The sequence below is a fragment of the Cryphonectria parasitica genome (assembly GCF_011745365.1).
Source record: "Cryphonectria parasitica EP155 unplaced genomic scaffold M406scaffold_8, whole genome shotgun sequence".
Classification (NCBI taxonomy): Eukaryota; Fungi; Ascomycota; class Sordariomycetes; order Diaporthales; family Cryphonectriaceae; genus Cryphonectria; species Cryphonectria parasitica.
In genome coordinates this window covers 645,834-667,273 of record NW_024468916.1, presented here as the reverse complement: position 1 = coordinate 667,273, position 21,440 = coordinate 645,834, and the positions used below count along the sequence as shown (strand labels likewise).

Below are 21,440 nucleotides of genomic sequence, written 5' to 3'. Positions count from 1 at the left end.
ATGAGGATGGACTTGACTATGTTGTAAAACGCATTGAATATCATGTCTGTTGTCTAATATTATCCTTGCCACATATCCACACAGATTGTGGCACCACATAACAATGCAAAGATCCCATACTTATCACATTATTTATCTTCTGTCTCACTCACTCGCCTGTGGCAGGCAGCCTCATCCCCACAACATCCCCTCCAGCCAACCTCTCAACATCACTCAGCACTGCCCCAGTACTATTCACACTGACATCTCGAAAATACAACTCAGTATCCGGCTCGTCGCCCAGCACGCCCGCCGCCGTCCCACCGCCAAACCGCATCATCTGGCTCTGGCCACCATAGCCCGTGCTGTTCCCATCCACAGGCACCAACAGCACCGCAGTCCCGCTCTGCGTCGTGGTAAACGACGTCTCCGTGATCCGGCCCACCAGGTCCGCTGTCGTGGGCAGCTCCGCAAAGAGCTGCAGTCCGCTGGGCGAGACGAAGCCTTCGCCGCCGTCGGGCCCTGCGGTGCGATTGACGCTCTTAGTGCGGGAGAGCAAGGCAGAGACGCGTGTTGTTCCGTTGGTGAGGACCTCAGAGGTTATGTTCGCGTGAAGAGGGTAAGTGTACGTAGAGACGAAGCCGTTGTTGGGAGTGGTGGACGTATCCGTGCCATGTGTTGTAATGGTGACGATCTGGTTGCTGCCGACGTTTGAGAGCGTCCCGTCGTCGGTATGAGAGAGGGCCTGCGTCCAAGACAAAGTCTGCGTGCCGGATGATGTGACGATGGATCCCGAGACACTGAAGTCCCGCGAGACGGACGTTGTGTATCTTAGTGTGTCGTTGTAGCCAGTGGTATTGGTCGCCAGTGTTTGGCTCACTGCGATGGTGGGAAGTTGCCCAGAGACAGTGGGAGGTGCGCCTGTCGTGATGGCGCCGGCGTCTGCGTCGAGCCAGACAAAAATCTTGCCCGTAACCTCCCAGTCGTCGCCAGTATTTGGTGACAATATCGCGTTTGTGCTGCCGTCGTCATTCAGCCCCACTACACGGATGGAGATATTATGCGGCTGCCCATCGCAGAGTAAGCCCAGCCACGGGGATATGTCAATTTCACCCTCCTTGAGATCGAAGGCATCGATGCCAACCAAGGGTGACCACAAGGACGGGACGACACCACCGGTGAAGATGACGGGGAAGGGCCACTGCACACCCGCCAACTGGTCGTCAATGAGGACCTGCACTTCCCTAAAGGGTGAATAACCGAATAATGTCACGGACGAGGCGTTATATGTCTGTGTGTCGGACTGCAGGACGTTGGACCACCAGAATTCCTCGTTGGCCTGCCCTGTCGCAGACACGGAGAAGATGGCGCGGGCGACATTGCGTGGGAAGTTTGTGATCACGTTGGAGGCGCTCACGTCCGGGGAGGGAATGGTGAACACGCTGGGCTGGGAGGAGGAAGAGGAGGAGTTGGCGTTGTCTGACTGGCGGGCAGAAATGGGGATGATGGTGTCTGCGGGGCTGACGGATTGAGAGGCGTTGAAGAAGCTGGCGGTGAGGGTGGCATTGTAAGTGCCGGTCAGAGGGGGTGTCGTGGTAGGATCGACAATATTTGGTAGGTCAAAGATGACTGTTTGTGGCTGCTTCCACAGAGCCATGTAATGCGACATATCCTTCATATACGTCCAGGAAATTCCCTGCGTTTGGGGCTCCGCTGTTGAGGTGCGGAAGATCTCCACGGCACCAAGATATCTACCCAAAGGCCATGGTCAGCTCGTTCTCATCTCTCCAACTCATTCTTTAGTAGTTAACACATATGAGGAGGCTCACAGGATGGCGAGTCGATCAAACTGTCTCCCCTGAGACGTCACCGTCAAATTCATCACAGCCGTGTTGCTCTGGCCCAAGCATGCTGGAGGCACATAGTCCGCAATGAACGGCGACCCAAAGGAATTACTGAAGACGTTTACTGCCAGCGTGACCTGACAAGCCACCACACTGGTATTTGCCATGGTCTGGATGCCACTGAACCCATCCCGCGTACCAGCCCCAACCACCGTGCCCTCCTGGCCAAGAATGGGCACATCTACCTGGAATGCCTGAATAGACTTGTTATCCTGGCCGGAAGACTGGCTAGTAGCTTGCCTCCGGGCCATGTTCAGCCAGGCTGTGTTAGCAGCACGAGTGTCTGGCTGAGAGTTGGCGGCCAGGGCGTCGATACCATCTCTCGTCTCGCGCCCCAACCGCGCAGGGCTTGGCGACAGGACCGCAGCGCTGGTCCCAAGGTCCCATGGTTCAAGAACACCAAGACGAAAGAATAACAGGCCGATAAAGACAAACATTGCGGTCGCCACTGAGGCCTGGTGGCGCTGATGGTCTGCCCATCTTGCCTTCTCGCGCTGCTGCTTGGCTCCTCGCAACTTCATCCCAGACTTTCCCTGGCGCTCGTACAGATCACGGTCGACGTCCGTGATCATAATGAGAGTTTTTGCGTGTACAACAGCCTCCGTTCTCCGGCTTCTTCACCTCTTAGGTTTGAGGCTGCTGATTTCTGGAGGGCGTGCTTGAAAACAGCGGTGAGAAGTGATCAGCACTGCTGCCTTGTGATGTGGGGGTTTTGCTTTTTTCTTCAACAATCAAGTGCACAGAGTGTCTCATATTTGAACGAACTCTCTAGCACGAAACAAAAGTGAACTTACAGAAAATGCAGATCAATCCCCACGCCCTATCTCTTCTTCCTCCGCTATCAGTGTGAATCCGGGTCGCCGGTGTTTCAGGGTGTCACTACAGCGCGTTACCCGTCTCGGGTTCTCGTTTGATAAATATGCCACTGCATGTGCCCGTGCAATGTATTTATTGCACGTGCAAGACGGCTACGACAGAATAGGGATCGATGAAGCCTAAAAGGTCGCTGACGTTTAGCTCTTTCAGGCCCCTCCAAGGAATCAACGCAGCGCTGAGCTTAATCCCTGGTGTATTAACAGGCTCTTAGAATTCTGGACAGGTCAGAGTAGTGTCTAGATGGCGTTTGTTTTCCATTGCACTGCAGGCGAAATGCTAGGAAACGTAGTAGTGAATGTGCAAACACATGCAAATAGTTTATATTGTGCTCGCCTCCTTCATCAAAGCAGGGCAAAAACACGGATCGTCGAGGTCCACTCAGTCCTTTGGGCGCCTTCTGTCAGGGATCTTATTATTACTAGGCAGCTCTGCCAAAGATTCTCCCGCTGCACTTGCCGAAGCCGACCTTTTGGCCTGGCTCACCAGCTGATGCTCTAAAGGTGACGGTGTCACCATCCTTGAGGAACTTGCGGGCGTCCATTCCATAGAGCAGGATCTCCTTCTTCCCGCCCTGGTTCATCTCAAGCAGGCTGCCGTACTCAGAGGGCCCCGTACCGCTGATGGTGCCAGAGGCGATCATGTCACCTGTGCGCATGGGACAGCCGCCCAAGGTGTGGTGGGCCAGCATTTGAGGGAATGACCATATGAGATTTTTGGATGACACCTTGGATAGGTTGGTAGTGTCACCTTCCGGAGCTGAGAGGAGCTATTAACAAAGAACACGATGCAGCACAGGTCAGGAAGGGAGACAAGACACCTACTAGTCAGATCAATATGACACTCAATATCGAACACGTTGTCCTTGCTCTCCTCATGCAGATACTCGTGCACCTCAGGCCTGTTCTCCACGTGGATCCCAGTAGTCCTGAACGGCTTCAGCGCATCGGGTGTGACCACCCACGGGCTGATGGTAGTGGCGAAGTTCTTCCCATTGAACGGGCCAAGTGGCACGTACTCCCAGTTCTGGATATCCCTCGCGCTCCAGTCGTTCACAAGTACGTAGCCAAAGATGTGATCCTCCTCCGCCCTGTTGACGTCGATGCTCGTGCCTATCGTATTGCCGCGCCCCACAAAGCACCCTAGCTCCAGCTCAATGTCCAGCCTTCTGGAGGGCGCGACCACAGGCTGCTTAGGTCCCTCAGCGGCCGGGTCGACAATGATCTGGCCCTTGGGCCGGACGATCGGGGATCCCGAAACAACAATGCTGGAGGCGCGACCGTGATAGCCGACGGGAAGGTGAAGGTAGTTGGGCTGCAGGGCATTGGCAGGGCCACGCCACATGCTGCCGACGCCAAAGGCGTGGTGGTAGCCGGCGTAAAAGTCGGTATAGTCGCCAATCTCCATGGGCAGGCGGGTCTGTACCCTGGCCATAGGAAGGAGGGCCCTCTCACGCAGTGCAGCATTGTCTCTGAGGAACTCTGGATGCCTTGTGTCCTCGGAAAGGAGATCCTGAAGGGTGCTCCTCAGTTCTCGATGGACTGGGCGGCCGAGTGCGGCAAGCGAGTTGAGAAAAGGCGAGGCGAAGACATCTGTGCGGTCTTTCAAGAAGGGGAAGACCGCGCCAAAGCCTGACTGCTGGGAGAGAACCTTGAGATCGAGAATATGACTGCCGATGGCCGTCGCTGCATGTGGATCGCCGTCGTCAGGTGTAGTGATTATGCCAAAGGGGATGTTGGCCAGGGAGAAATCGCTGTCAGGTTCGACACCTGGCACCCATGTTTTGAACGAAGCCATCTTCCGAAAACCCTTAAAATCGTGAGCTCGCCCACGAACCGACGTTCGAATACATGTGCTGGTCGAGGTCGAGGTCGAGGTTGATAGCAGCATTCTTTGGGGATGAAGTCGTCGTATTGTTAGTGGGACCAAACCCGACACAAGCCGAGCGCAGCGGAATTGAAGCCGATGTCTTGTCGTCATGTCTACCACCGTCATCCACCAGCTCCTTCCTCTTCCTCTTCTTCCTCCGCCTCTCCTTCCTCCAGTACTTTCTGCTAGTAGTCTGCTCGAGAAGAAGGAAAGAATGAAAGGAGGAAGGAAAGAACCTCTCCAGCTCAGCAACAATGTGCAAAATCCAAAGCAGCTCCGAGGCAATACTAGGCCTCGCAGATTATTGACAATCAAGGCTTCCACATGACGAGCCAGAAGCCTCCTCTTCTGACGAGGTTATCAACATGAACCAACAAACCAACCTTGGATTATGGAGAGATGAGGCAGGGTTTTCATAGAAACACCAGTCCACACAGGCACACAGGCACAGAGGTCGAGAGGGTCATCAAGAAATATCTCGCATCGATTCAGCTGACCTCGGTTGAAAAGAGAAACACGTTGCGACGCGTACTCGAACTGTGCCTCTTCTGCAGAGGAAATTTCCAGCAAGAGTATCAGATACACGACTTTTCCCCAATTTTTTCAACATGCGCCAACTCCTTCGTGCTCCTCGCCCACGCTTCAAAGGCAGGGCGTCCTCACTAATCATATTGAAGCTTATTGCGACCGTTCAGACTCCATCTCGGTCCCCAATCTCAACAACGGCTACTCGTCCGACTCGCCTCCTAGCTCACGCATCACTTGACAGTGTCAACATCCCGTTTGTCGATGAACTAATCCCACGCTCTGCCCGCTGCAGCCCCATCGCCATTCTTGTTGAGGACGGATCCCTTCATAACGCTAGAGATGGCGAATTCCTGCAGACCATGGCCATCTCCACCCACGCACTGCGCAAGCTTCATCGTCATCTGGTTCAATGCAAGGCACGGTATCGGTGGTTCGTACGAGCTGCCTCCAATCCGAATCTAAAGAATACACCGAACTGCATATGCAGTGAGCTTCCCACGACGACGCCCTGCCTCGCCATCTATGGGCCAGTAGAGAAGGGCGGTGCGCCTCTTCTTGGAGGATTCATTCCTATTCCCGATGCCGGATGTTCTACTAGCTGGGCAAAGGTCTATTTTGCCCTGAAAAGCAAGGCCAGACGAGACGATTACCAAGAAACACCAAGCGATGTGCCACTGCCATTGGCGCTGAGAATGATCCTGTATGGAACGCGAACCTCAAGTCCATGGCGTCCAATATGCGATCAGCTGATCAAGTGTCCCGTCTGGGCAAAGTGGATACGGTGTACAATATCGGACAACGACTCCATATATCTGAGAAAGGGACACTGATCATTGGCAGAAAGTCCGTGAAGAGGGATGTGCGGGAGGAGCTGCAGTTATGCATGAGGGTCCGCCAGGGGAAGATGGCTTGCAGGTGGCGTCCTGCCTCGTTCCGCATAACAATCTGCTCCGGCGGTATAGCGAATTGTTGCGGGAGGAAGCGAAGCACGCACTCTGCTAGTGAGGCGGCTGGCCAGTGGTCTTGGAACGACGGTAGGAGGAGTACGCCAAAATATGTGGCGTGTCTGTACGACGACTCCTCCAGACAAGTTGAGCTGATTGTCAGTGTCAGGGCTTTGGAGTCTCCTTGCCAGACTTACGGTGAGGCTTCTGAGCACACAATTACTTCTTCCCGCTGCTGAACATTGTCATTGCAGAGTTCCACGGCTCGTCCTCACGTGCCACAACGCCTCTCTTTCCCTGCCCCCGGGGCGGCCGCGGCCTTCAACGTGGCGCTCAAGTGAACCCACACCTCCCTCCTCTGTTGCCTCTCTTTCTCTCCCCACCCGCCCTTGACCTCTCCTTGAGATGACGACTCGGCTTCACGCGATGGATTTTCAGTCCTGACTGAGCCGCAGATCTCACTGTGGCTTGCTGAGCAGGGTTTCCCCACAAATGTGCAACGGTGGTGTTGTCCCGCTTGCAGGATCTCCCTCCGTGTGCTCATATACTCACACTTGATTCTCCCCAGCCGGCTCCTGTCGCCAGACTACGGTGAGACCTACATCCTCAGTAGGGACGGCCTGGAGATTGCACAATACCAATAGTGTGTGCTCTGACCTTCAGTTCAGCCAGCCTCTTGCCAGCGATCTCATACTGTACCATGCAACATTCGACATCGATTGCAGCGTCGTCATCCTCGACATGCTGTGGTGCCTGGGAATGAATTATTTGGCCTACCTGATTGCCCCGATCTCAAGGCGTCGTTGCTGGCCTTTGGAGGGACACAACCTGATGATGAGCGGCCTGTCCCCACAACGATGCTGTCAAAGGACCAAGTCCTCTTTTGCGGATCCTTATCCCTCTTCCGAATTCAAGGTTACATGGCAGCAGTCTGAGATGAAATCTCTTCAATTGAGTCTAACCCTCTACATAACAATGGCGAGGAATTTGAAGCCCCTCGGGGCGATCCAGATAATTTCCTCCGCAATCGGTTCGCCAACCGCTAAACCTTCTCACACATCCTGAAAAATTGAGGAAAGGTACTCCGCAGTTCTTCGATGTGATTGATTTGGTGCTTGGAAGCAACCACCCTGGGCACGCACGCACTGTCCTCCACAAGATGAGCTGCGGTCCACCCAAGCTCCTGCGCCGCCTTGCAGTTGCTGTATGAGTCGTCTTTTTGTGACATCCACTGCGTCAGCTCACCAAAAATATCATCCTTTCCATGGACCAAACAACTCATGTCATGGGGGTAACGAGTAGAAAAGAATCTTACAGAGGTACTTACCAACAAAGAAGCAATCCTTACACCGCTCGACGCCCGCCTCCCTCATCGCCTTGGTGTACATGTCCCGGTCCGGTTTACACACGAACGGCTCAGAGGCGTAGTCACAATACGTGACGCCATCAAAAAACTCCTCCACGCCCAGCAGGCGGACGACGCGGCGCGCGTGGTTTACGTAAGCATTCGTGAAGAGCCACAGCTTGACCTTGCTTCTGTCTATATCCGCGAGCATCTTTTTCAGCCCAGGCCGAGGCCTGATCACACCCTCGAGGGGAAGCGCGTCGTCGACCTTGGCGTTGAAGTCCAGAGGATCGATCTTGTGGTGTCGAATGAGCCCAGCGATGGCGAGGCCATAATTTTGATAGTACTGGCTGTGGAGTCTCACGGCTTCCTCTCGGGCCAGGTTCAGATGCTGTTCGAAGTAGGCATTGATCCGGTCGGCCATGAGGTCGTGCACTCTTGCGCCTGTGGTCTCGTTAGCTCGCCGTACAAAATGGTTCGGGCCTCAGATGTTCTGCATACTCTTCGGGTAGAGACAATTGTCGATATCGCTAAGCACTGTCAGACCACAAAGTCGGCACTGCTAACTGATGGGTCGTACGACTCACAAGAAGAGTACTTGTTTGCATTGCGAGTTACCATTCGTAACCCCGTTCATTACGCCGTTGGCAAGGCCGCTGGCGACTTCACTGGTAACCTCGTTGGTGACCTCGTTGGTCATGCCATTCGTGATGCCATTGACGACGCCATTGGTGACTCCGTTTGTAATGCCGTTGGTGGCGACCAGTTGGGGCACAACCACTGACATCTTGTTGGTCATTCTTCCAATCCTCTCTCTATCTTTCTGTCGGCACTGATCCAAGGGGATGATGCATATGAAGGAAGCTGATGAGTTGACGAGTCTGAAGAGTGAAGCCTGAATTTCGAATTAAGTAGTCGGCAACCTGCCATGACCTCCCCCTCCGAGACCTTGAATCATTCCGAAGCCTATGAGTCCTGTAGATTGGGGTCCATGAGAAAAGTTTTAGGCCGGTCGTGGCGCCTTGTGTTCAGGAGGCTGAGACCTTCAATTGCTCCGGCCCAGAAAATCTGAGGCCGATGAGGGGGACAGAGCGTCACCGGCGACAGCTGGCATCTGGAGCCGTAGCCGAGACAGGGCCTCTCCTTCCATCATCTTGTGCATCTATGTACGTACTGGGTGGATCATTTCCCAATTGCCGGGCGGGCACACATATGTGTGTTATTCCGGACAAAAGTGGTATTTTACACGCGGGCACTAATAACACACACGGAGGTGGCTCATGTTAGATTCTCTCGAAACAACACTGGTCCCACACTCGGTGGAGATTATGGAGGGTCCTTTGTCACACCTTTTGCCCCAGATGTTCAGTTGAGTTCTCTGGAGAGACTCATATTTTGTTCTTTATTGGCGGTAGCACTTGAAGGAGGACACAAGAATCTCAGACGGGAATTGCGCCAAAGTGGATTGTGCTTGGAGTTTTCTCTTGGTGGCAACAATAACATTGAGGTCGAGGTTTGACGCGAAGACAGCGCGAATGAAGGCATGACACAAACTTGATCAAGGGCTAACAATTCCCGCGCGCGTTCTGCAGTGTAACTTCGTCCTGGTTAGTTCTTCTCTCACATGTCTGCGGCTCGTGTACTGTCGCATCACTCCATTGAGCCCCCCCCCCCCCCTCCGAGACCCAAGCTGCTTTTGCTACGTCACAGAGACAACAATTTCATCAAAGGGTACCCAAGGGGACTTGGAAAGGCGGTCCAATCTGAGACACAGAGAAAGGGGAACAATAGACGCTCAATTGAAGCGAACACACCTGAAAAGAGATGGAGATGGGGGCGTAGGGTGTAGACAACATGTTGATCCACGGCCTATTCCTTACGTATTCATCCCTTACTCCACGCCACAGTGGGGTAGTGCTGGTCACACTGCGTCGGTCTGATATCGGGAGGACCACATTACCAACCCGATCAAAACATTGAGGACACACCGCCAACAGCCGTAAGCAAGGTTTCGGTGCTACACTCAGAACGGGGAGGGAAGTACCCAACCACCTTCATTGCAACCACTTTTCTCTGCTTTTTTTCTTCTTCTTCTGGTGGCGCCACATGAGGGATCGCATAGAGACATGGCCCTCACTGTGGGCTTCCGATGATCATGGCGGCCGCAACGTGCCACCTTGATCGACTTGCGGGGGTTGTCCATGAGAAGCCCGAGGCTCGAAGGTCCAGTAAGGAGATCTACAGGAGACCATGGCACTTTAGCTACTGTTCTCCTGTCCCCTTTTCTTTCTTCTTAGTGCACACAATAAAATGATGTAATTTGCATTTTTCAAGGCGGAATGGAGAATATGTATATGTGGTTACAGACGGGCTTGAGAATGCCTTCAAAGCAGGTCGAACATGTAAACAAAGCAAGAACTATACAAGATGGACAAAATGGGCAAATTCATTACTTTTGACGCAAATACAATTACTAAACTTCCAGTCTTCAACCCAGTCCGGTTTCTCAACTTATAATCTCCAGGCTCATACAGAATCAACAACATTTAGGTCGAAGAACATTGATTAGGAGATAGATATGTTCGCTGCTTGACGTCTTCCTCAATTCCAGTACTTGGAAATACACAGTGACAGTCTCTTCAGTTTTAGAATAATACTCTGTCCAGTCGTGACCACGAGATCTGTGAGAAGGAACGAGAACCTATATCCCTAATGGCAAGGGAGATATTGCCTGCTCATGTGACGGGAATATGGGGCCGCAGCCCAGATCAAAGCCTGGTTCTGATCACTGGTCAAGGCCCAGTCCTCCCACGGTTGGGCTGCCGTCCTGACTCCCTGTCTACACGGTCAGGTCAGCTGCCTCAGTACAAGGGATGATGAGAGGGTGTGAAGCAAAAGAGATAAGAAAGGAAAATTAAAAAAGTTGGCAACTTTACCCTTGCTCATCTTCACTCCATCCTCCACCGCCCTCCTCCTCCTCCTTGCTCTTGAGGATCCACCCTCCAGCCCAGAGTACCGTGCTAACGCACGCCACAGCGCCAGCCACTGCAAACGCCCGGGTCATGGTCGCCCAGCCAAAACTCTCCTTGACAAAACCAGCCACGAGCGGGCCAAAGGTAATGCCTGCGGAGAAGGCACAGTTTCGCAAGGCATTGGCTTGTCCGGTGGCCCCTTTGCCAAATCTCTCTGGGTGGGCCTCGGCCTCCTCACGAACAGCGTGGTTGATCTCAGCCATGGTGGCCGGATGGATGAGCGTCAGCCCAATGCCGACGAGGACCAGGAAGCCGACGAGGAGGCCCTGGTGAAGGGTGTCTGCATGTCCGTCTATGAAGCTGAGAAGGATGAATGCTGCCGTGGCGAGGATGAAACCAGTCAGGATGGGGAGGCGCACGCCCACTTTGTCAGTAAGATGACCTGTTTTGAGAAGACGTCTGTTAGGATGGCTGTGGTAGTCTTAAAATAATAGACATGTCTAAAGGGGATGTTCTTTACCTGTTACTGGAGCGAATAGACTGGGAATCGCAATGGTGAGGAAGATAAGGCCTTGGAACAGTGCGTCCCAGCCAAATAAATCTCGAGTGAAGATAGGCAGAGTCTATTATTATTTCAAATTAGTTAGCAAATACACATAGTGAAGAATGGACGAAAAAGAGGGGGAGAGAGGGGGAGAGAAGGAGAGAAAGAGAGAGAGAGAGGTCTTACGCTGTCAAAGCAAGTGAGCATTGCGGCATTCAAGACGGCGAGGAACAAGCAAGTAACAACCCGTGGCGAACCCAGCAGATAGACTCCAGAAGGAATATACCACCTGGTATCTCTGCCCTCAAAGCTCGCCGGCTTCACGAGCTGATGCTGTGGTGAAGACTGGTCATTGACTGGGAACTCCCCATTCAGATGTCCACTGTGTCGATGGGATGCATCTGACTGGATCGTTCCGTAGCCACCGTTGCCTTGACCCATGGGACTTGTCACTAGCTCGTCTCTCGAGCTGTTTGTATTATTCGAAGCATTCCCCTCTATTGCCGGTGGATTCTCGATCATCATGAAACGCAGAACGAGGTCAACGATGAGGAGCGCAAAGGAAACATAGAAAACAGCCTGATAACCGGCAAAGCGATAGATGGCGCCACCCAGAAGGGGTCCTACGATCACAGCGGCCGTCATTCCAGCACCGACTATGCCGAGCGTCCTCCCAAGCTTCTCGGGAGGAGACTTGTCAACCACGAGAGCAATTCCAACTGTGTGGACGATCGCTGTTGCCATGCCCTGAAGAGCACGGGCGATAGTGAGCATGGCGAGTGAGGAGCCGATATAGAGGAGGAAAGTAGCAGCAGTAATTCCTATCAGGCCTGACGTGAAGACGGTCGATCGAGAGCCGGTGCGGTCGGTGATGTAGCCTGCAATGACTTTTGTAGCCATAAAAGTTAGCCATAATTACATGACTGACGAAATAGGGCCGGGAAATAATGAAAACCTTGAGATGAACTTACGCGCGGTGACCAGTCCCGTTGCCCCAAAGACAGCGAGAAAGATGGATATCCAAGCTTGCACTGAGGGTCCTTGTCAGCCTAGACAACACAGAGAGACTCGAATCTATTGTGGCTCGTACCTTCATCGTGAGAGAGGTTGAACTGCTTTCCTATCGTGTTCGGCAGCACGGGGACGATCTATGCTCATGGTCAACTGGCTGGGCACACATCGCAAAATCATCACGGTCAAGATTTGGAAATCCACTTACTATTCCATAGAGGACATCATCCTAGGGTTCCTTGGTTAGCATATTGATTCGAAGAGACTCAAGGGAAAACATCGCAGCTGGGCTTACCGTGAAGATGGAAACAACGACAGTGAGCAGTATGAAGCCTCTTGACGATCGAAAGTGGAGGCCCCAAGGCTTCTGGCTAGGTCGATTGTCCAAGAGAGTATAACGTTCTTCTTCCATGGTGTCTGACTGTCTATTATTGTTTTGAAAGTAAACTGATGGATGGAGTAGATGAGAAGGGCGCAGGAGGGCCACTTGCGTAGTAGATAGGATCCAGGCTGGTGTTTTCGGTACACGGGAGGAAAACTACTGGAAAAGGTCTGAGAGGTCCCAGGGGAAGAGATTTGAAATCCTTTTGCGTGGGATTAGGTGCTACGAACCTGTACGCCCCTCGCACAGAGAGGGGCCGAAATGGGTACCAACGGAGCTATACGAAGGCGTGAGATCCTAGTACAATGACCCTCAGGTCTCACATGGTAACAATCGTGGTTCGACGTCGAGATTTATTAAACAAGGCTTTGTGAGCCAGTCCGACACATAAACACGCACAACATCATGCATCATACCTACAGCTCTCGCATTCTTGAGAGAATCAATATTGCGGGCTTCGAAATCTTGCAAAAGGAGAATGTACATCTACCAATAGTACGTACACGCCTGATGCAGGTGGCCACTGCACACGACAGGATTCGTTAACAGATTTTCAAGAAAAAGAAAAAGAAAATCGTGACCCATCTGCAAGCCACGAAAATGCTTTATTCGGCCATAATACCCCGCAGGTATGATGCTAGAAGCGCCTCTGTGACGCCCAGCCTGAAGATTGTGAGACACTGCCGGACAAATGTAACAACAATGCCTTCAATACCTTCCCTTGTTTCTTTTTTCCTCGCCAGTCTTACCTTTATTTCCCTATCGCCTAACGAAAAGGCTCGCTACATTGCTGAATACGATGATATTCCTATCACCCGGACTGCCGTCGGAACCCAGTAATGGGGACGATATCGGTGTATTGAGACTGTCTGTATGACCATTCTTTGAGGCTGAGCGCCCTTTTTTTAATCATCTTTTATGGATATCTTCAATGATACAAGTTGAGGTCCCTTGTACTACGAGAAAGGTGGTCGAGGAGCACATAAAATGGAAGTCACTCCTCGGGACAGCCATACCATTCTCCAATCACCTCATCAGTACCAAGTTCTCCTTTTCCCCTACGTAAAACTACATCTCTTGATTATTTCTCGTCCAGCATGACTTCTCTACGCATTGATTTTATCAAAGTGGTGCTCAAACCCCGTGAGGTGCTTCTCATATTGGCCGCCCACCTCGCAGTACTTACAATATGGTGGATCAAGCAATATTGGGCTGCTCGCCTGCAGTTCCCAGGTCCGACTGTCAAGAATGTCTGGACTGGTAACCTAGATCAAACGATGATGCCAGACATTCATAAGAAGGTAATGCCCCCCCCCCCCTATTCGAAGACAAGACAAGAAGGAGGATATATACGTACTGTTTATGGTAAGGGGAGAAGAAGTTCTTGCTAATATTGTATAGTGGAGAACCTGGCATCGCCAGTACGGACCAATCTTCCAGACTGTAAGCTTCGAATATTATATTCTCCATGGTCAACCTCTAAGCTATAAGCGCTTGAACTCACTGGCCTTTGTCACAGTGGAACAGCCTCTTGTCCAGGGTTATATATATTGGAGACCCAGCGATGATCCATACCATTGCCACTGAGAACTGGGAGAAAGCTAGCTCACAGTACGAAGGCTTCCGGCCTCTCAGTGGTGACGCTCTCTTCATGCCCAAAGCCCATACGAAATGGTTGCGCCAGAGGAAAAGCTTGTCACCGGCCTTTGGCCCGCAGGTCATCCGGATGCAGTATCCCACGTTGAGGAGGTATATCACTGTCAGTATACAATCGTCTCAGAGAATTGAATCATAATGAACACAACTTCTCCCCATTGATGAGAAAACCGCTGATAAGGGACTGGTTCTTCCATATTGCAGGAGTATACCCAACAAATAGCAACAGCATCGACCTACCGACAATCCATCGACTTGTCTATGCTCCATGTTCTCCTCACTTTGGACTTTGTCGGCGAGATCGCCTTCGGTAGCGAGCTGCATGCCCTAGCCACGGGCCCCAACTGCCGCATCTTGCAGCTGTTCAAGTTAATCCTACCCGAGCTCATGAAATGCGGCCTCTTCCCACTCCGAGCCAAGATACCCATTCTCCAGAGTACTCGAGATATGCACAAGGCAATCAAGGAACTTAGGAAGATGGCGGAGAGCACTGTATTGGATGCCCGAAGAACCGACATGGTCAATGGTACCAAAGACAAGCCTCCTCGGCGTATCTTCGAGATCTTAGTTCGGTAAGTGTTATTTGACAACTTGCATGATTATAGGGAGTTTGTCTTACTTTTTGGACGCTCACTAATTCGAGATGTGATCCAATAGGCAGAAGGAACCGAATGGCAGGTATACATTCAGCACCAGGGATCTTGTTGACAATTATGGTAAGCCTGAACACTAGATCGAGACATTATGCGTTCTCTGTCATGGCGTTTATCTCGGGAGGCTAATAGCTTCTATGCCTGATACTATAGTCACTTTTCTTGTGGCAGGTGGTGATCCTACGGCGCATACCCTCAGCTTTGCAGTCTACGAAGTTGTAAGTACTTCTGCCCATGGATGCCTAGTATCTAAAGAAGAACGAAGAAAAAACACAAAAGGAGAGAGGGGGCATGATACCAATCACAAGAATTAGCACTGACAAAAGATTTTACGACACACAGCTAAGAAAGCCTGTTATACATGCAACGCTCGTACAAGAGCTGCTTGAGGCGTTACCTTCGTTGGATGAGATCCCCTCGGTAGATCGTGCCTCCAAGCTCCCGTACCTCAACGCTGTGATCAAGGAGACGCTGCGGTACAACGGCCCCGGATTTGGTACATTCAGAACGTGTGCAAAGGACACTGAAGTCTGTGGCGTCACTCTGCCCGGAAAGACGACCCTCGTGCTATGGAATCCTCAAGGTGAGGTGATCTTGAATCAACTGACTAGGCAAAACTATGGCTAAAGGATCACATCTCAAATAGTCCATCGTGATCCCAAAATCTGGGGTCCAACGGCCGACGTCTTCGACCCATCCCGCTGGCTCGACCCAAATTTCCGTCCACCCCCAGGCTCGTACTTCCCCTTCTCCTACGGTCCAAGGATCTGTCTCGGTACGTTAAGCGTTTAATTAGAATATTGCTATTGGTCACGGCTCACTACCTTTTCGCTCTGCTTTTCTCCCCTTCTTCGTATTTTTAATAATAACAAAGACAACGTGCACGTGTGGCAACAGCTGGCTAACCTAAAGACAACAATCAAAATGTGCAGGCCAGGGACTTGCCATGTTTGAGATTTCTCTCACTCTAGCCACATTATTCCGCCAGTTCGATCTCTCTCTGCAAGATGGGTTTGTGATGGAGTTGGATCCGGCCTTTACACTTTGCCCTAAAAATGGATTGCCCGTCTTTGCCACCCGTCGGCCATGCTAAAGAGAGGTTCGATGAATGAGCTCTAACGACAGAGAATATGATGGTAATGGGCTATAAGGGCAGCCAGGGAGAATAGGGACCAACACAGTGGTTCAGCTTTTGATATGGTCGATCTGTATCGAATGATAAAGTATCGGGCTCAGAATTACATTCAGGTTAATATGCAGTATGTCTTGAATTCGTAGCAGGTGTGATGATAGTGGTTAATGCGCGTAACCCCTCGTGCTTAGGGCGTCGTGTGTTGCTTTGATGAACCCCGGCGCTGTTCATCATCCGCACGGCAGATGATGCCATGCCCGAAAGGGCTAACTATCATAGTAAATATACAGGTACAGACAGCAGACCCCGCTTGTAATTGTCCCGTAACGCCTCCAACGGTTGACCTCACACTCCTAGAACTGGAACATAAATTACATACCTGAGATCAAAATTTGATAATTACCTTCAAAACTTTCTTAATAGATTGCCCAGTTTCGACTCAACAATGAAGTAAATCTAGAGCCTCTACAACATTAAAAACAGGAACCCAGGGAGGGGAAGCGTTGTCGGGAATAAAGGTGGAATATGCAAGAATGGTGGGGGCCCCAAAGAAGTGGGCTCGAATAATCACGACTGCGAGTGATTATCTTGCGATCTTCTTCGTGCCATGCATCCAGACCTGTCCTCATCCATTTGTCCTCTGAATCCCGTCTCGTCTTTGCGTATAGGAATACATCATCATTCTCTTGGTCTCTTTGTTTCAGCAGACCGTCCACCAGTCAGCCAGAGCACATCCACTCGTCCATCTCTATCATTTTCACTAAAATGTCCTCCTCCACAACGGGCAAACGCCCCAACTTCCTGCTCATCGTCGCTGACGACCTTGGCTTTTCGGACCCAGGCTGTTTCGGGTCAGAGATTCGTACCCCCAGCATAGACAGTCTCGCCTCGTCCCCCCATGGCCTGCGTCTCACCAACTTCCACACGGCCTCGATGTGCTCGCCGACCCGCAGCATGCTCCTCTCAGGCACAGACAACCACATCGCAGGACTGGGGCAGATGGAGTTCTGGGGCCGTGGCCGTGACCCGCCTGTGCCCTGGGCCGGACGTCCGGGCTACGAGGGCTACCTGAACTTCCGGGTCGCCGCCCTGCCCGAGGTGCTGAGGGAGGCAGGCTACTTCACCTGCATGAGCGGGAAATGGCACCTGGGCCTGAAGCCGGAGCAGAGTCCTTCTGCGAGGGGTTTTGAGCGCAGTTTTGCGCTGCTGCCCGGCGGTGCCTCGCATTATGCGTATGACCCCAGGAAGGAGGACGGGACGCTGGTGTTCAAACACTGGGCCAGCTTGTACATGGAGGATGAGAAAAGGGTGGACGCCGCGACAGAGCTGCCTGCGGACTACTACAGCAGCGACTACTACGCGAGCAGGATGGTCCAGTTCCTACAGGAGAGGGAGGAGGATCCGAGCAAGAAGGAGAGACCGTTCTTTGCGTATTTGCCCTTTACCGCGCCGCACTGGCCATTGCAGGCGCCTCGGAAGAATGTGGACAGATACAAGGGTGTCTATGATGCTGGCCCAGACCGCTTGAGGGAGACCCGGCTGCAGAGGCAGAAAGAGATGGGTCTCCTGCCGGATGATGTGGAGGCGCACCCAGTCGTGGCAGACACGAAAGAGTGGGACGCTATGGACCCCGAGGAGAAGGCCTGGTCGGCCCGTACCATGGAGGTGTACTCTGGCATGGTCGACCGTATGGATGAAAACATCGGGCGTGTGCTGGAGCAGATCAAAAAGTCAGGCGAGTGGGACAACACGTTTGTGCTGTTCATGAGCGACAACGGCGCCGAGGGCGCGGTGCTCGAGGCGATTCCCATGACGGGCGAGGTCATTAAGAAGGCGCTCGATAAGGAGTATAACAACGACCTGGACAATTTAGGGAACAAGGACTCGTTCATCTGGTATGGCCCGCGCTGGGCACAGGCTGCCACCGCGCCGAGTCGTATGTTCAAAGGATATGTCACCGAGGGCGGGATTCGGTGTCCGGCCGTCGTGCACTGGCCCGGCCTCCAGAGCGGCAACACCACTGGAGGAGGCATCAGTACAGCCTTTGCGACCGTCATGGACATCATGCCGACCATCTTAGATTTGGCCCGCATCCCACTGCCTGGGCCTCAGTTTCAAGGGCGAGAGGTCGTGCCGATCAAGGGCAAGTCATGGGCGCCTCTCCTGCTGGGCGAAAAGGGCCAGGTACATGGTGATGATACAGTCATAGGCTGGGAGCTGTTCTTCCACCAGGCGATCCGCAAGGGCAAGTGGAAGGCGGTTTTTATACCGGGACCCAAGGGGCCCGACAAGTGGCAGCTCTATGACCTGGACAACGATATGGGTGAGATCCATGATCTGGCTGAGAAGGAGCCTGAGGTCTTGGACGAGTTGATCAAGTATTGGCTCGCGTATGTCTCTGAGTTTGGAGTATTCCTGTAAGTCTCTTGTCACACAGGTCGAGGTCTAAGCGTCCAGCCCAGACAGATTGTTCACTGACCATCTCTCCACTCTTGCACGCAGACGAGACGAGCTCGAAGAGGGTTACGAGCTGCCAAAGCACTGATGGCTGGCGATTTGATAACAGCACTGACGCTGCATATATTATGGATGTTCTGATGTAATTCTGTGACCCTTCGCGTCTATGCACTTAATCACGGGGAACCGCCGCCGGTGTGACCACGTCTACTATAACCTTTCACAAGCTTGAAATTAAGCTGCTTGTTTCTATTTCCTGAAAAGATTTCATGTCGTCTCAGAATCTACTTGTCGTTGTGCCTTCACTGAGATGACCTGACTAAGCATAGACGCGCATTTTCTTATTGGGGTTGTTGAAGACGGCAGCTCACAAGACTCTTATGGTGAAGTCTCCATGTACTGTCCGAAGATACGTGTAGGTCCTGTCAAGTCATCTCCGGGGGTTCTAATCAACGGATAACTAAATAAAGAGCTAATTCTAAATAGTATAGTTCTCATCTCCACTCACAATTGCAACGAAGATAAACAAGTCCGTGTAAAAGAGCGTCTATATATTCGACTTGAAATTATTCCTCAACGGAAGTAAAGTGGCCCTTGGAGTTCCCTGGAGTGATCAGCCGAACGAATCGCGCCAGATTCCGTAGATATAATCCTTGATCACATACATTATTGGATTTACTCTGCTTATGATGGTGTCTTTGATTACTTTATATGCTCCTCGCCATATAGTGTACGACTCACGCTCCCCGCCTCCTATTTCGCACAAATATCGCTAGCTGAACTACGAGTTTTGATTCATCAACTTACGTAGTTACTTCGATGGTGGTGGAACTCACCGTTAGATGCCGTCGATGAGGAAGTAGCTTTCTCATGTCACTTTCGGCGGGCAGTGCTTGCAGCAACTAGCGAGATAATGTCGCCTAGTATCATAATAGGTAGGAAGCTTCGGCCGACGGTATTTCATCATCAGTTACGAAAGCTGCCGACTGTTGTAGGGGCAATTGATGTGTATGTATACATGAAGAACCTGTTATTATGATATAATCTCCTTCTGATAATAGCATTGCCGCCAGGCGACATCCTGCCTCCCTTCCATCTACTGGCCCCACTCCTGCTTCCTACTATCCATCTCTGTAGGTATCCTTAGGTTGTGGCTTCCAGCACGAGATTTTAGAGATCAAAAGAAAGAAAGGCACCCGGCTCCCTTGATAAGAAACGTGAGCGAGAGAGGCGCAACACAGCCTTGCTTTCCCTAATGAGGCCAGATGTAGACCGCAGCTACTCCAAGAGCCCGTGACAAACAAATTAACAATGTAGACAAGGGGAAGCACGATGAGACTGTGATTAGAGGAGTATTTATAGGTGCCCTACCACTCGAGGCGTTGGTGTTATTTTCTTCTCTCATCATCCTCGTCGACAGTCTCTCGCGCACCACTTCTTCACAAGTCCCTCCTGTATGGTCAACGCTCACGCACAATCCCTCTTCCCAGTCCCTATTCTTCTACCTCACGTTCATATTTCCTTATCCGTTCACTTGCTTCCCGGCTTGACCCTTTCCTTCGCTGTCCTTGCGGCTCTTTCGATCAATAATGCTAAGCTGGTACCGGAAGCTCTCAAGACACTCGTATTTCGGCCCCCATTGCCCTCGTATCCTCATGTTCCCACTGTTCATTCGACTCTCCTTTCTCGTTTGCTTCCCCAAGAGACTTGCTCTGCTCCTTTAATTGAGTCGCCTCAGTCTTCCCGAGTTGTTGGGCCTGCACCTTTTGGCCGCAGACCAAGCACTACTCGGATTCCTGTCGAAGGTTCACCATTGGCGAAAAAGTCAGGTTTCCTATGGTGTAATTTCGATGATTAAGATCGTGTGGTAACTTTGAGAGGCGAACGCCTCAGTGATGAGTGCTTCACTTATGAGGTCCCTGCTTAGCTTTTGCTAACGCAAAATCTGTGGTTATCTCTAGGATGCCAAATCGCCTCAGTCTTGCTAAGCTACTAAGTCTGCTCCTCACGGCTGCAGACCAAGCACTCCTCAGACTCCTGTCGAAGGTTCATCATTGGCGAAAAAAGGCAGGTTTCCTATGGTATAATTGGGATGATTGAATAATCCCTGTGGTAATTTTGAGAGGCGAACGCTTCAGTGATGAACACGTCACTTATGAGGTCCCTGCAAGACGTTAGCTCTGGCTAACACAAACTCTGAACGAAAATCTCCAGGTTGCGGGCTCAGCTCATTCCACTAGTTGGCCTCAGCTTTGGGCGTCGTTGGGGTGCTGGTGTTCCCCTCGAGGCGACTCGGTGAGGATCCCCCGTGGCCCTTCATCACTGGCCAATGTGAGCTGACACTCGGGCATATCACAGCACTGCTGCAGACAACACCGACCGAGTATTCACAGTAATGTAGGGTAGATGTAAGATCGCGTCGCAGGCTTGGTTTTGTGTGACCACTTGATCTCATGCCCACCGCCACATTTAGATAGTCGCACAAGGAGAGGCATCAATCGTTGCCAGCCTCTTCTGCTGTTACATCATAGAGCTCTGTATGACCAACGGTTGTGATCAGCCCGACAGCAAGGTGCTTAGCAAGATGATTTGTACAACTCTGTTACGAAATTGTCCGTCAGTGGGTTTGTTCTGTTTGAGTTTGCTTAGCGTCCCGCCAGGTGCCAGGCTGTGTGGCAGGCACACACACACATACACACAGAGGAAGAGATAGAGAGAGAGAGAGAGAGAGAGTGTGTGTGTGTGTGTGTGTGTGTGTGTGTTTGTGTGTGTGTGGTCGATTTGGGCATTCGTAGCTGGGTAGCAAGCGTTTGATCTGGCGAGGACAGGTGGGCCTTTTATGATTGAGTGTCAAGGAACGTAGAAAACCACAAAGGAAGGAATTTGGTGTCAAAACCAATGTCATTTATATAGGCTGGTAGTAGGTGTAGATACTGACCACTTATTCTTGATAAAATAGCCGGACATGTTTGGATAGCCTCTAGGATCGAATAGCTCGCGCTGATCAGAGAGCGGACTCAGTTCGACGTCAGCTCTTTTGTGTAAGCAGACCAAGATCGCCGCGTGCTAGGACCGTTAGGTCAGAAACTACCATCCTTGGCAGCATCCTATGAATAAGCGATTCTTGTAGGCAGTGACTATCCATAGCGTGAGCTTCTTTCCCCCTGAAGTTGTCAACACTCGTCGCACAC

The 21,440-nt window shown here is 51.7% G+C and overlaps 6 protein-coding genes across 6 annotated transcripts; 2 read left to right on the top strand and 4 right to left on the bottom strand.

The window, feature by feature from the left end:
- Nucleotides 1–148: 148 nt before the first annotated feature.
- On the bottom strand, nucleotides 149–1,729 carry M406DRAFT_267117 (uncharacterized protein; the record flags this gene model as incomplete). The annotated part of the gene is made up of 1 exon (XM_040917857.1): nucleotides 149–1,729. A coding segment is annotated over one exon (1,581 nt), but the record flags the coding sequence as incomplete, so codon positions are not given.
- A 1,321-nt stretch (nucleotides 1,730–3,050) lies between these two features.
- M406DRAFT_347799 (Fumarylacetoacetase) lies at nucleotides 3,051–4,553 on the bottom strand (the record flags this gene model as incomplete). Its single annotated transcript, XM_040922332.1, has 2 exons — nucleotides 3,051–3,515; nucleotides 3,581–4,553. The coding sequence occupies 2 exons, from the start codon at nucleotides 4,551–4,553 to the stop codon at nucleotides 3,178–3,180; spliced, it is 1,311 nt and encodes a 436-aa protein (XP_040772328.1). The 3' UTR covers nucleotides 3,051–3,177.
- Nucleotides 4,554–7,139: 2,586 nt separating this feature from the next.
- On the bottom strand, nucleotides 7,140–8,079 carry M406DRAFT_342164 (pyrimidine 5-nucleotidase; the record flags this gene model as incomplete). Its single annotated transcript, XM_040921742.1, has 4 exons — nucleotides 7,140–7,312; nucleotides 7,425–7,886; nucleotides 7,944–7,972; nucleotides 8,030–8,079. The coding sequence occupies 4 exons, from the start codon at nucleotides 8,077–8,079 to the stop codon at nucleotides 7,140–7,142; spliced, it is 714 nt and encodes a 237-aa protein (XP_040772327.1).
- A 2,295-nt stretch (nucleotides 8,080–10,374) lies between these two features.
- On the bottom strand, nucleotides 10,375–12,381 carry M406DRAFT_333415 (MFS general substrate transporter; the record flags this gene model as incomplete). Its single annotated transcript, XM_040920842.1, has 7 exons — nucleotides 10,375–10,856; nucleotides 10,935–11,037; nucleotides 11,145–11,836; nucleotides 11,930–11,989; nucleotides 12,049–12,106; nucleotides 12,178–12,198; nucleotides 12,265–12,381. 7 exons carry the CDS (start codon nucleotides 12,379–12,381, stop codon nucleotides 10,375–10,377), a joined length of 1,533 nt encoding a protein of 510 aa, XP_040772326.1.
- Nucleotides 12,382–13,448: 1,067 nt separating this feature from the next.
- On the top strand, nucleotides 13,449–15,753 carry M406DRAFT_333414 (cytochrome P450; the record flags this gene model as incomplete). Its single annotated transcript, XM_040920841.1, has 9 exons — nucleotides 13,449–13,652; nucleotides 13,753–13,794; nucleotides 13,871–14,110; nucleotides 14,212–14,579; nucleotides 14,665–14,723; nucleotides 14,832–14,878; nucleotides 15,003–15,243; nucleotides 15,307–15,435; nucleotides 15,593–15,753. The coding sequence occupies 9 exons, from the start codon at nucleotides 13,449–13,451 to the stop codon at nucleotides 15,751–15,753; spliced, it is 1,491 nt and encodes a 496-aa protein (XP_040772325.1).
- Nucleotides 15,754–16,557: 804 nt separating this feature from the next.
- M406DRAFT_267079 (arylsulfatase) lies at nucleotides 16,558–18,213 on the top strand (the record flags this gene model as incomplete). The annotated part of the gene is made up of 1 exon (XM_040917854.1): nucleotides 16,558–18,213. One exon carries the CDS (start codon nucleotides 16,558–16,560, stop codon nucleotides 18,211–18,213), a length of 1,656 nt encoding a protein of 551 aa, XP_040772324.1.
- Between the last annotated feature and the right edge of the window lie 3,227 nt (nucleotides 18,214–21,440).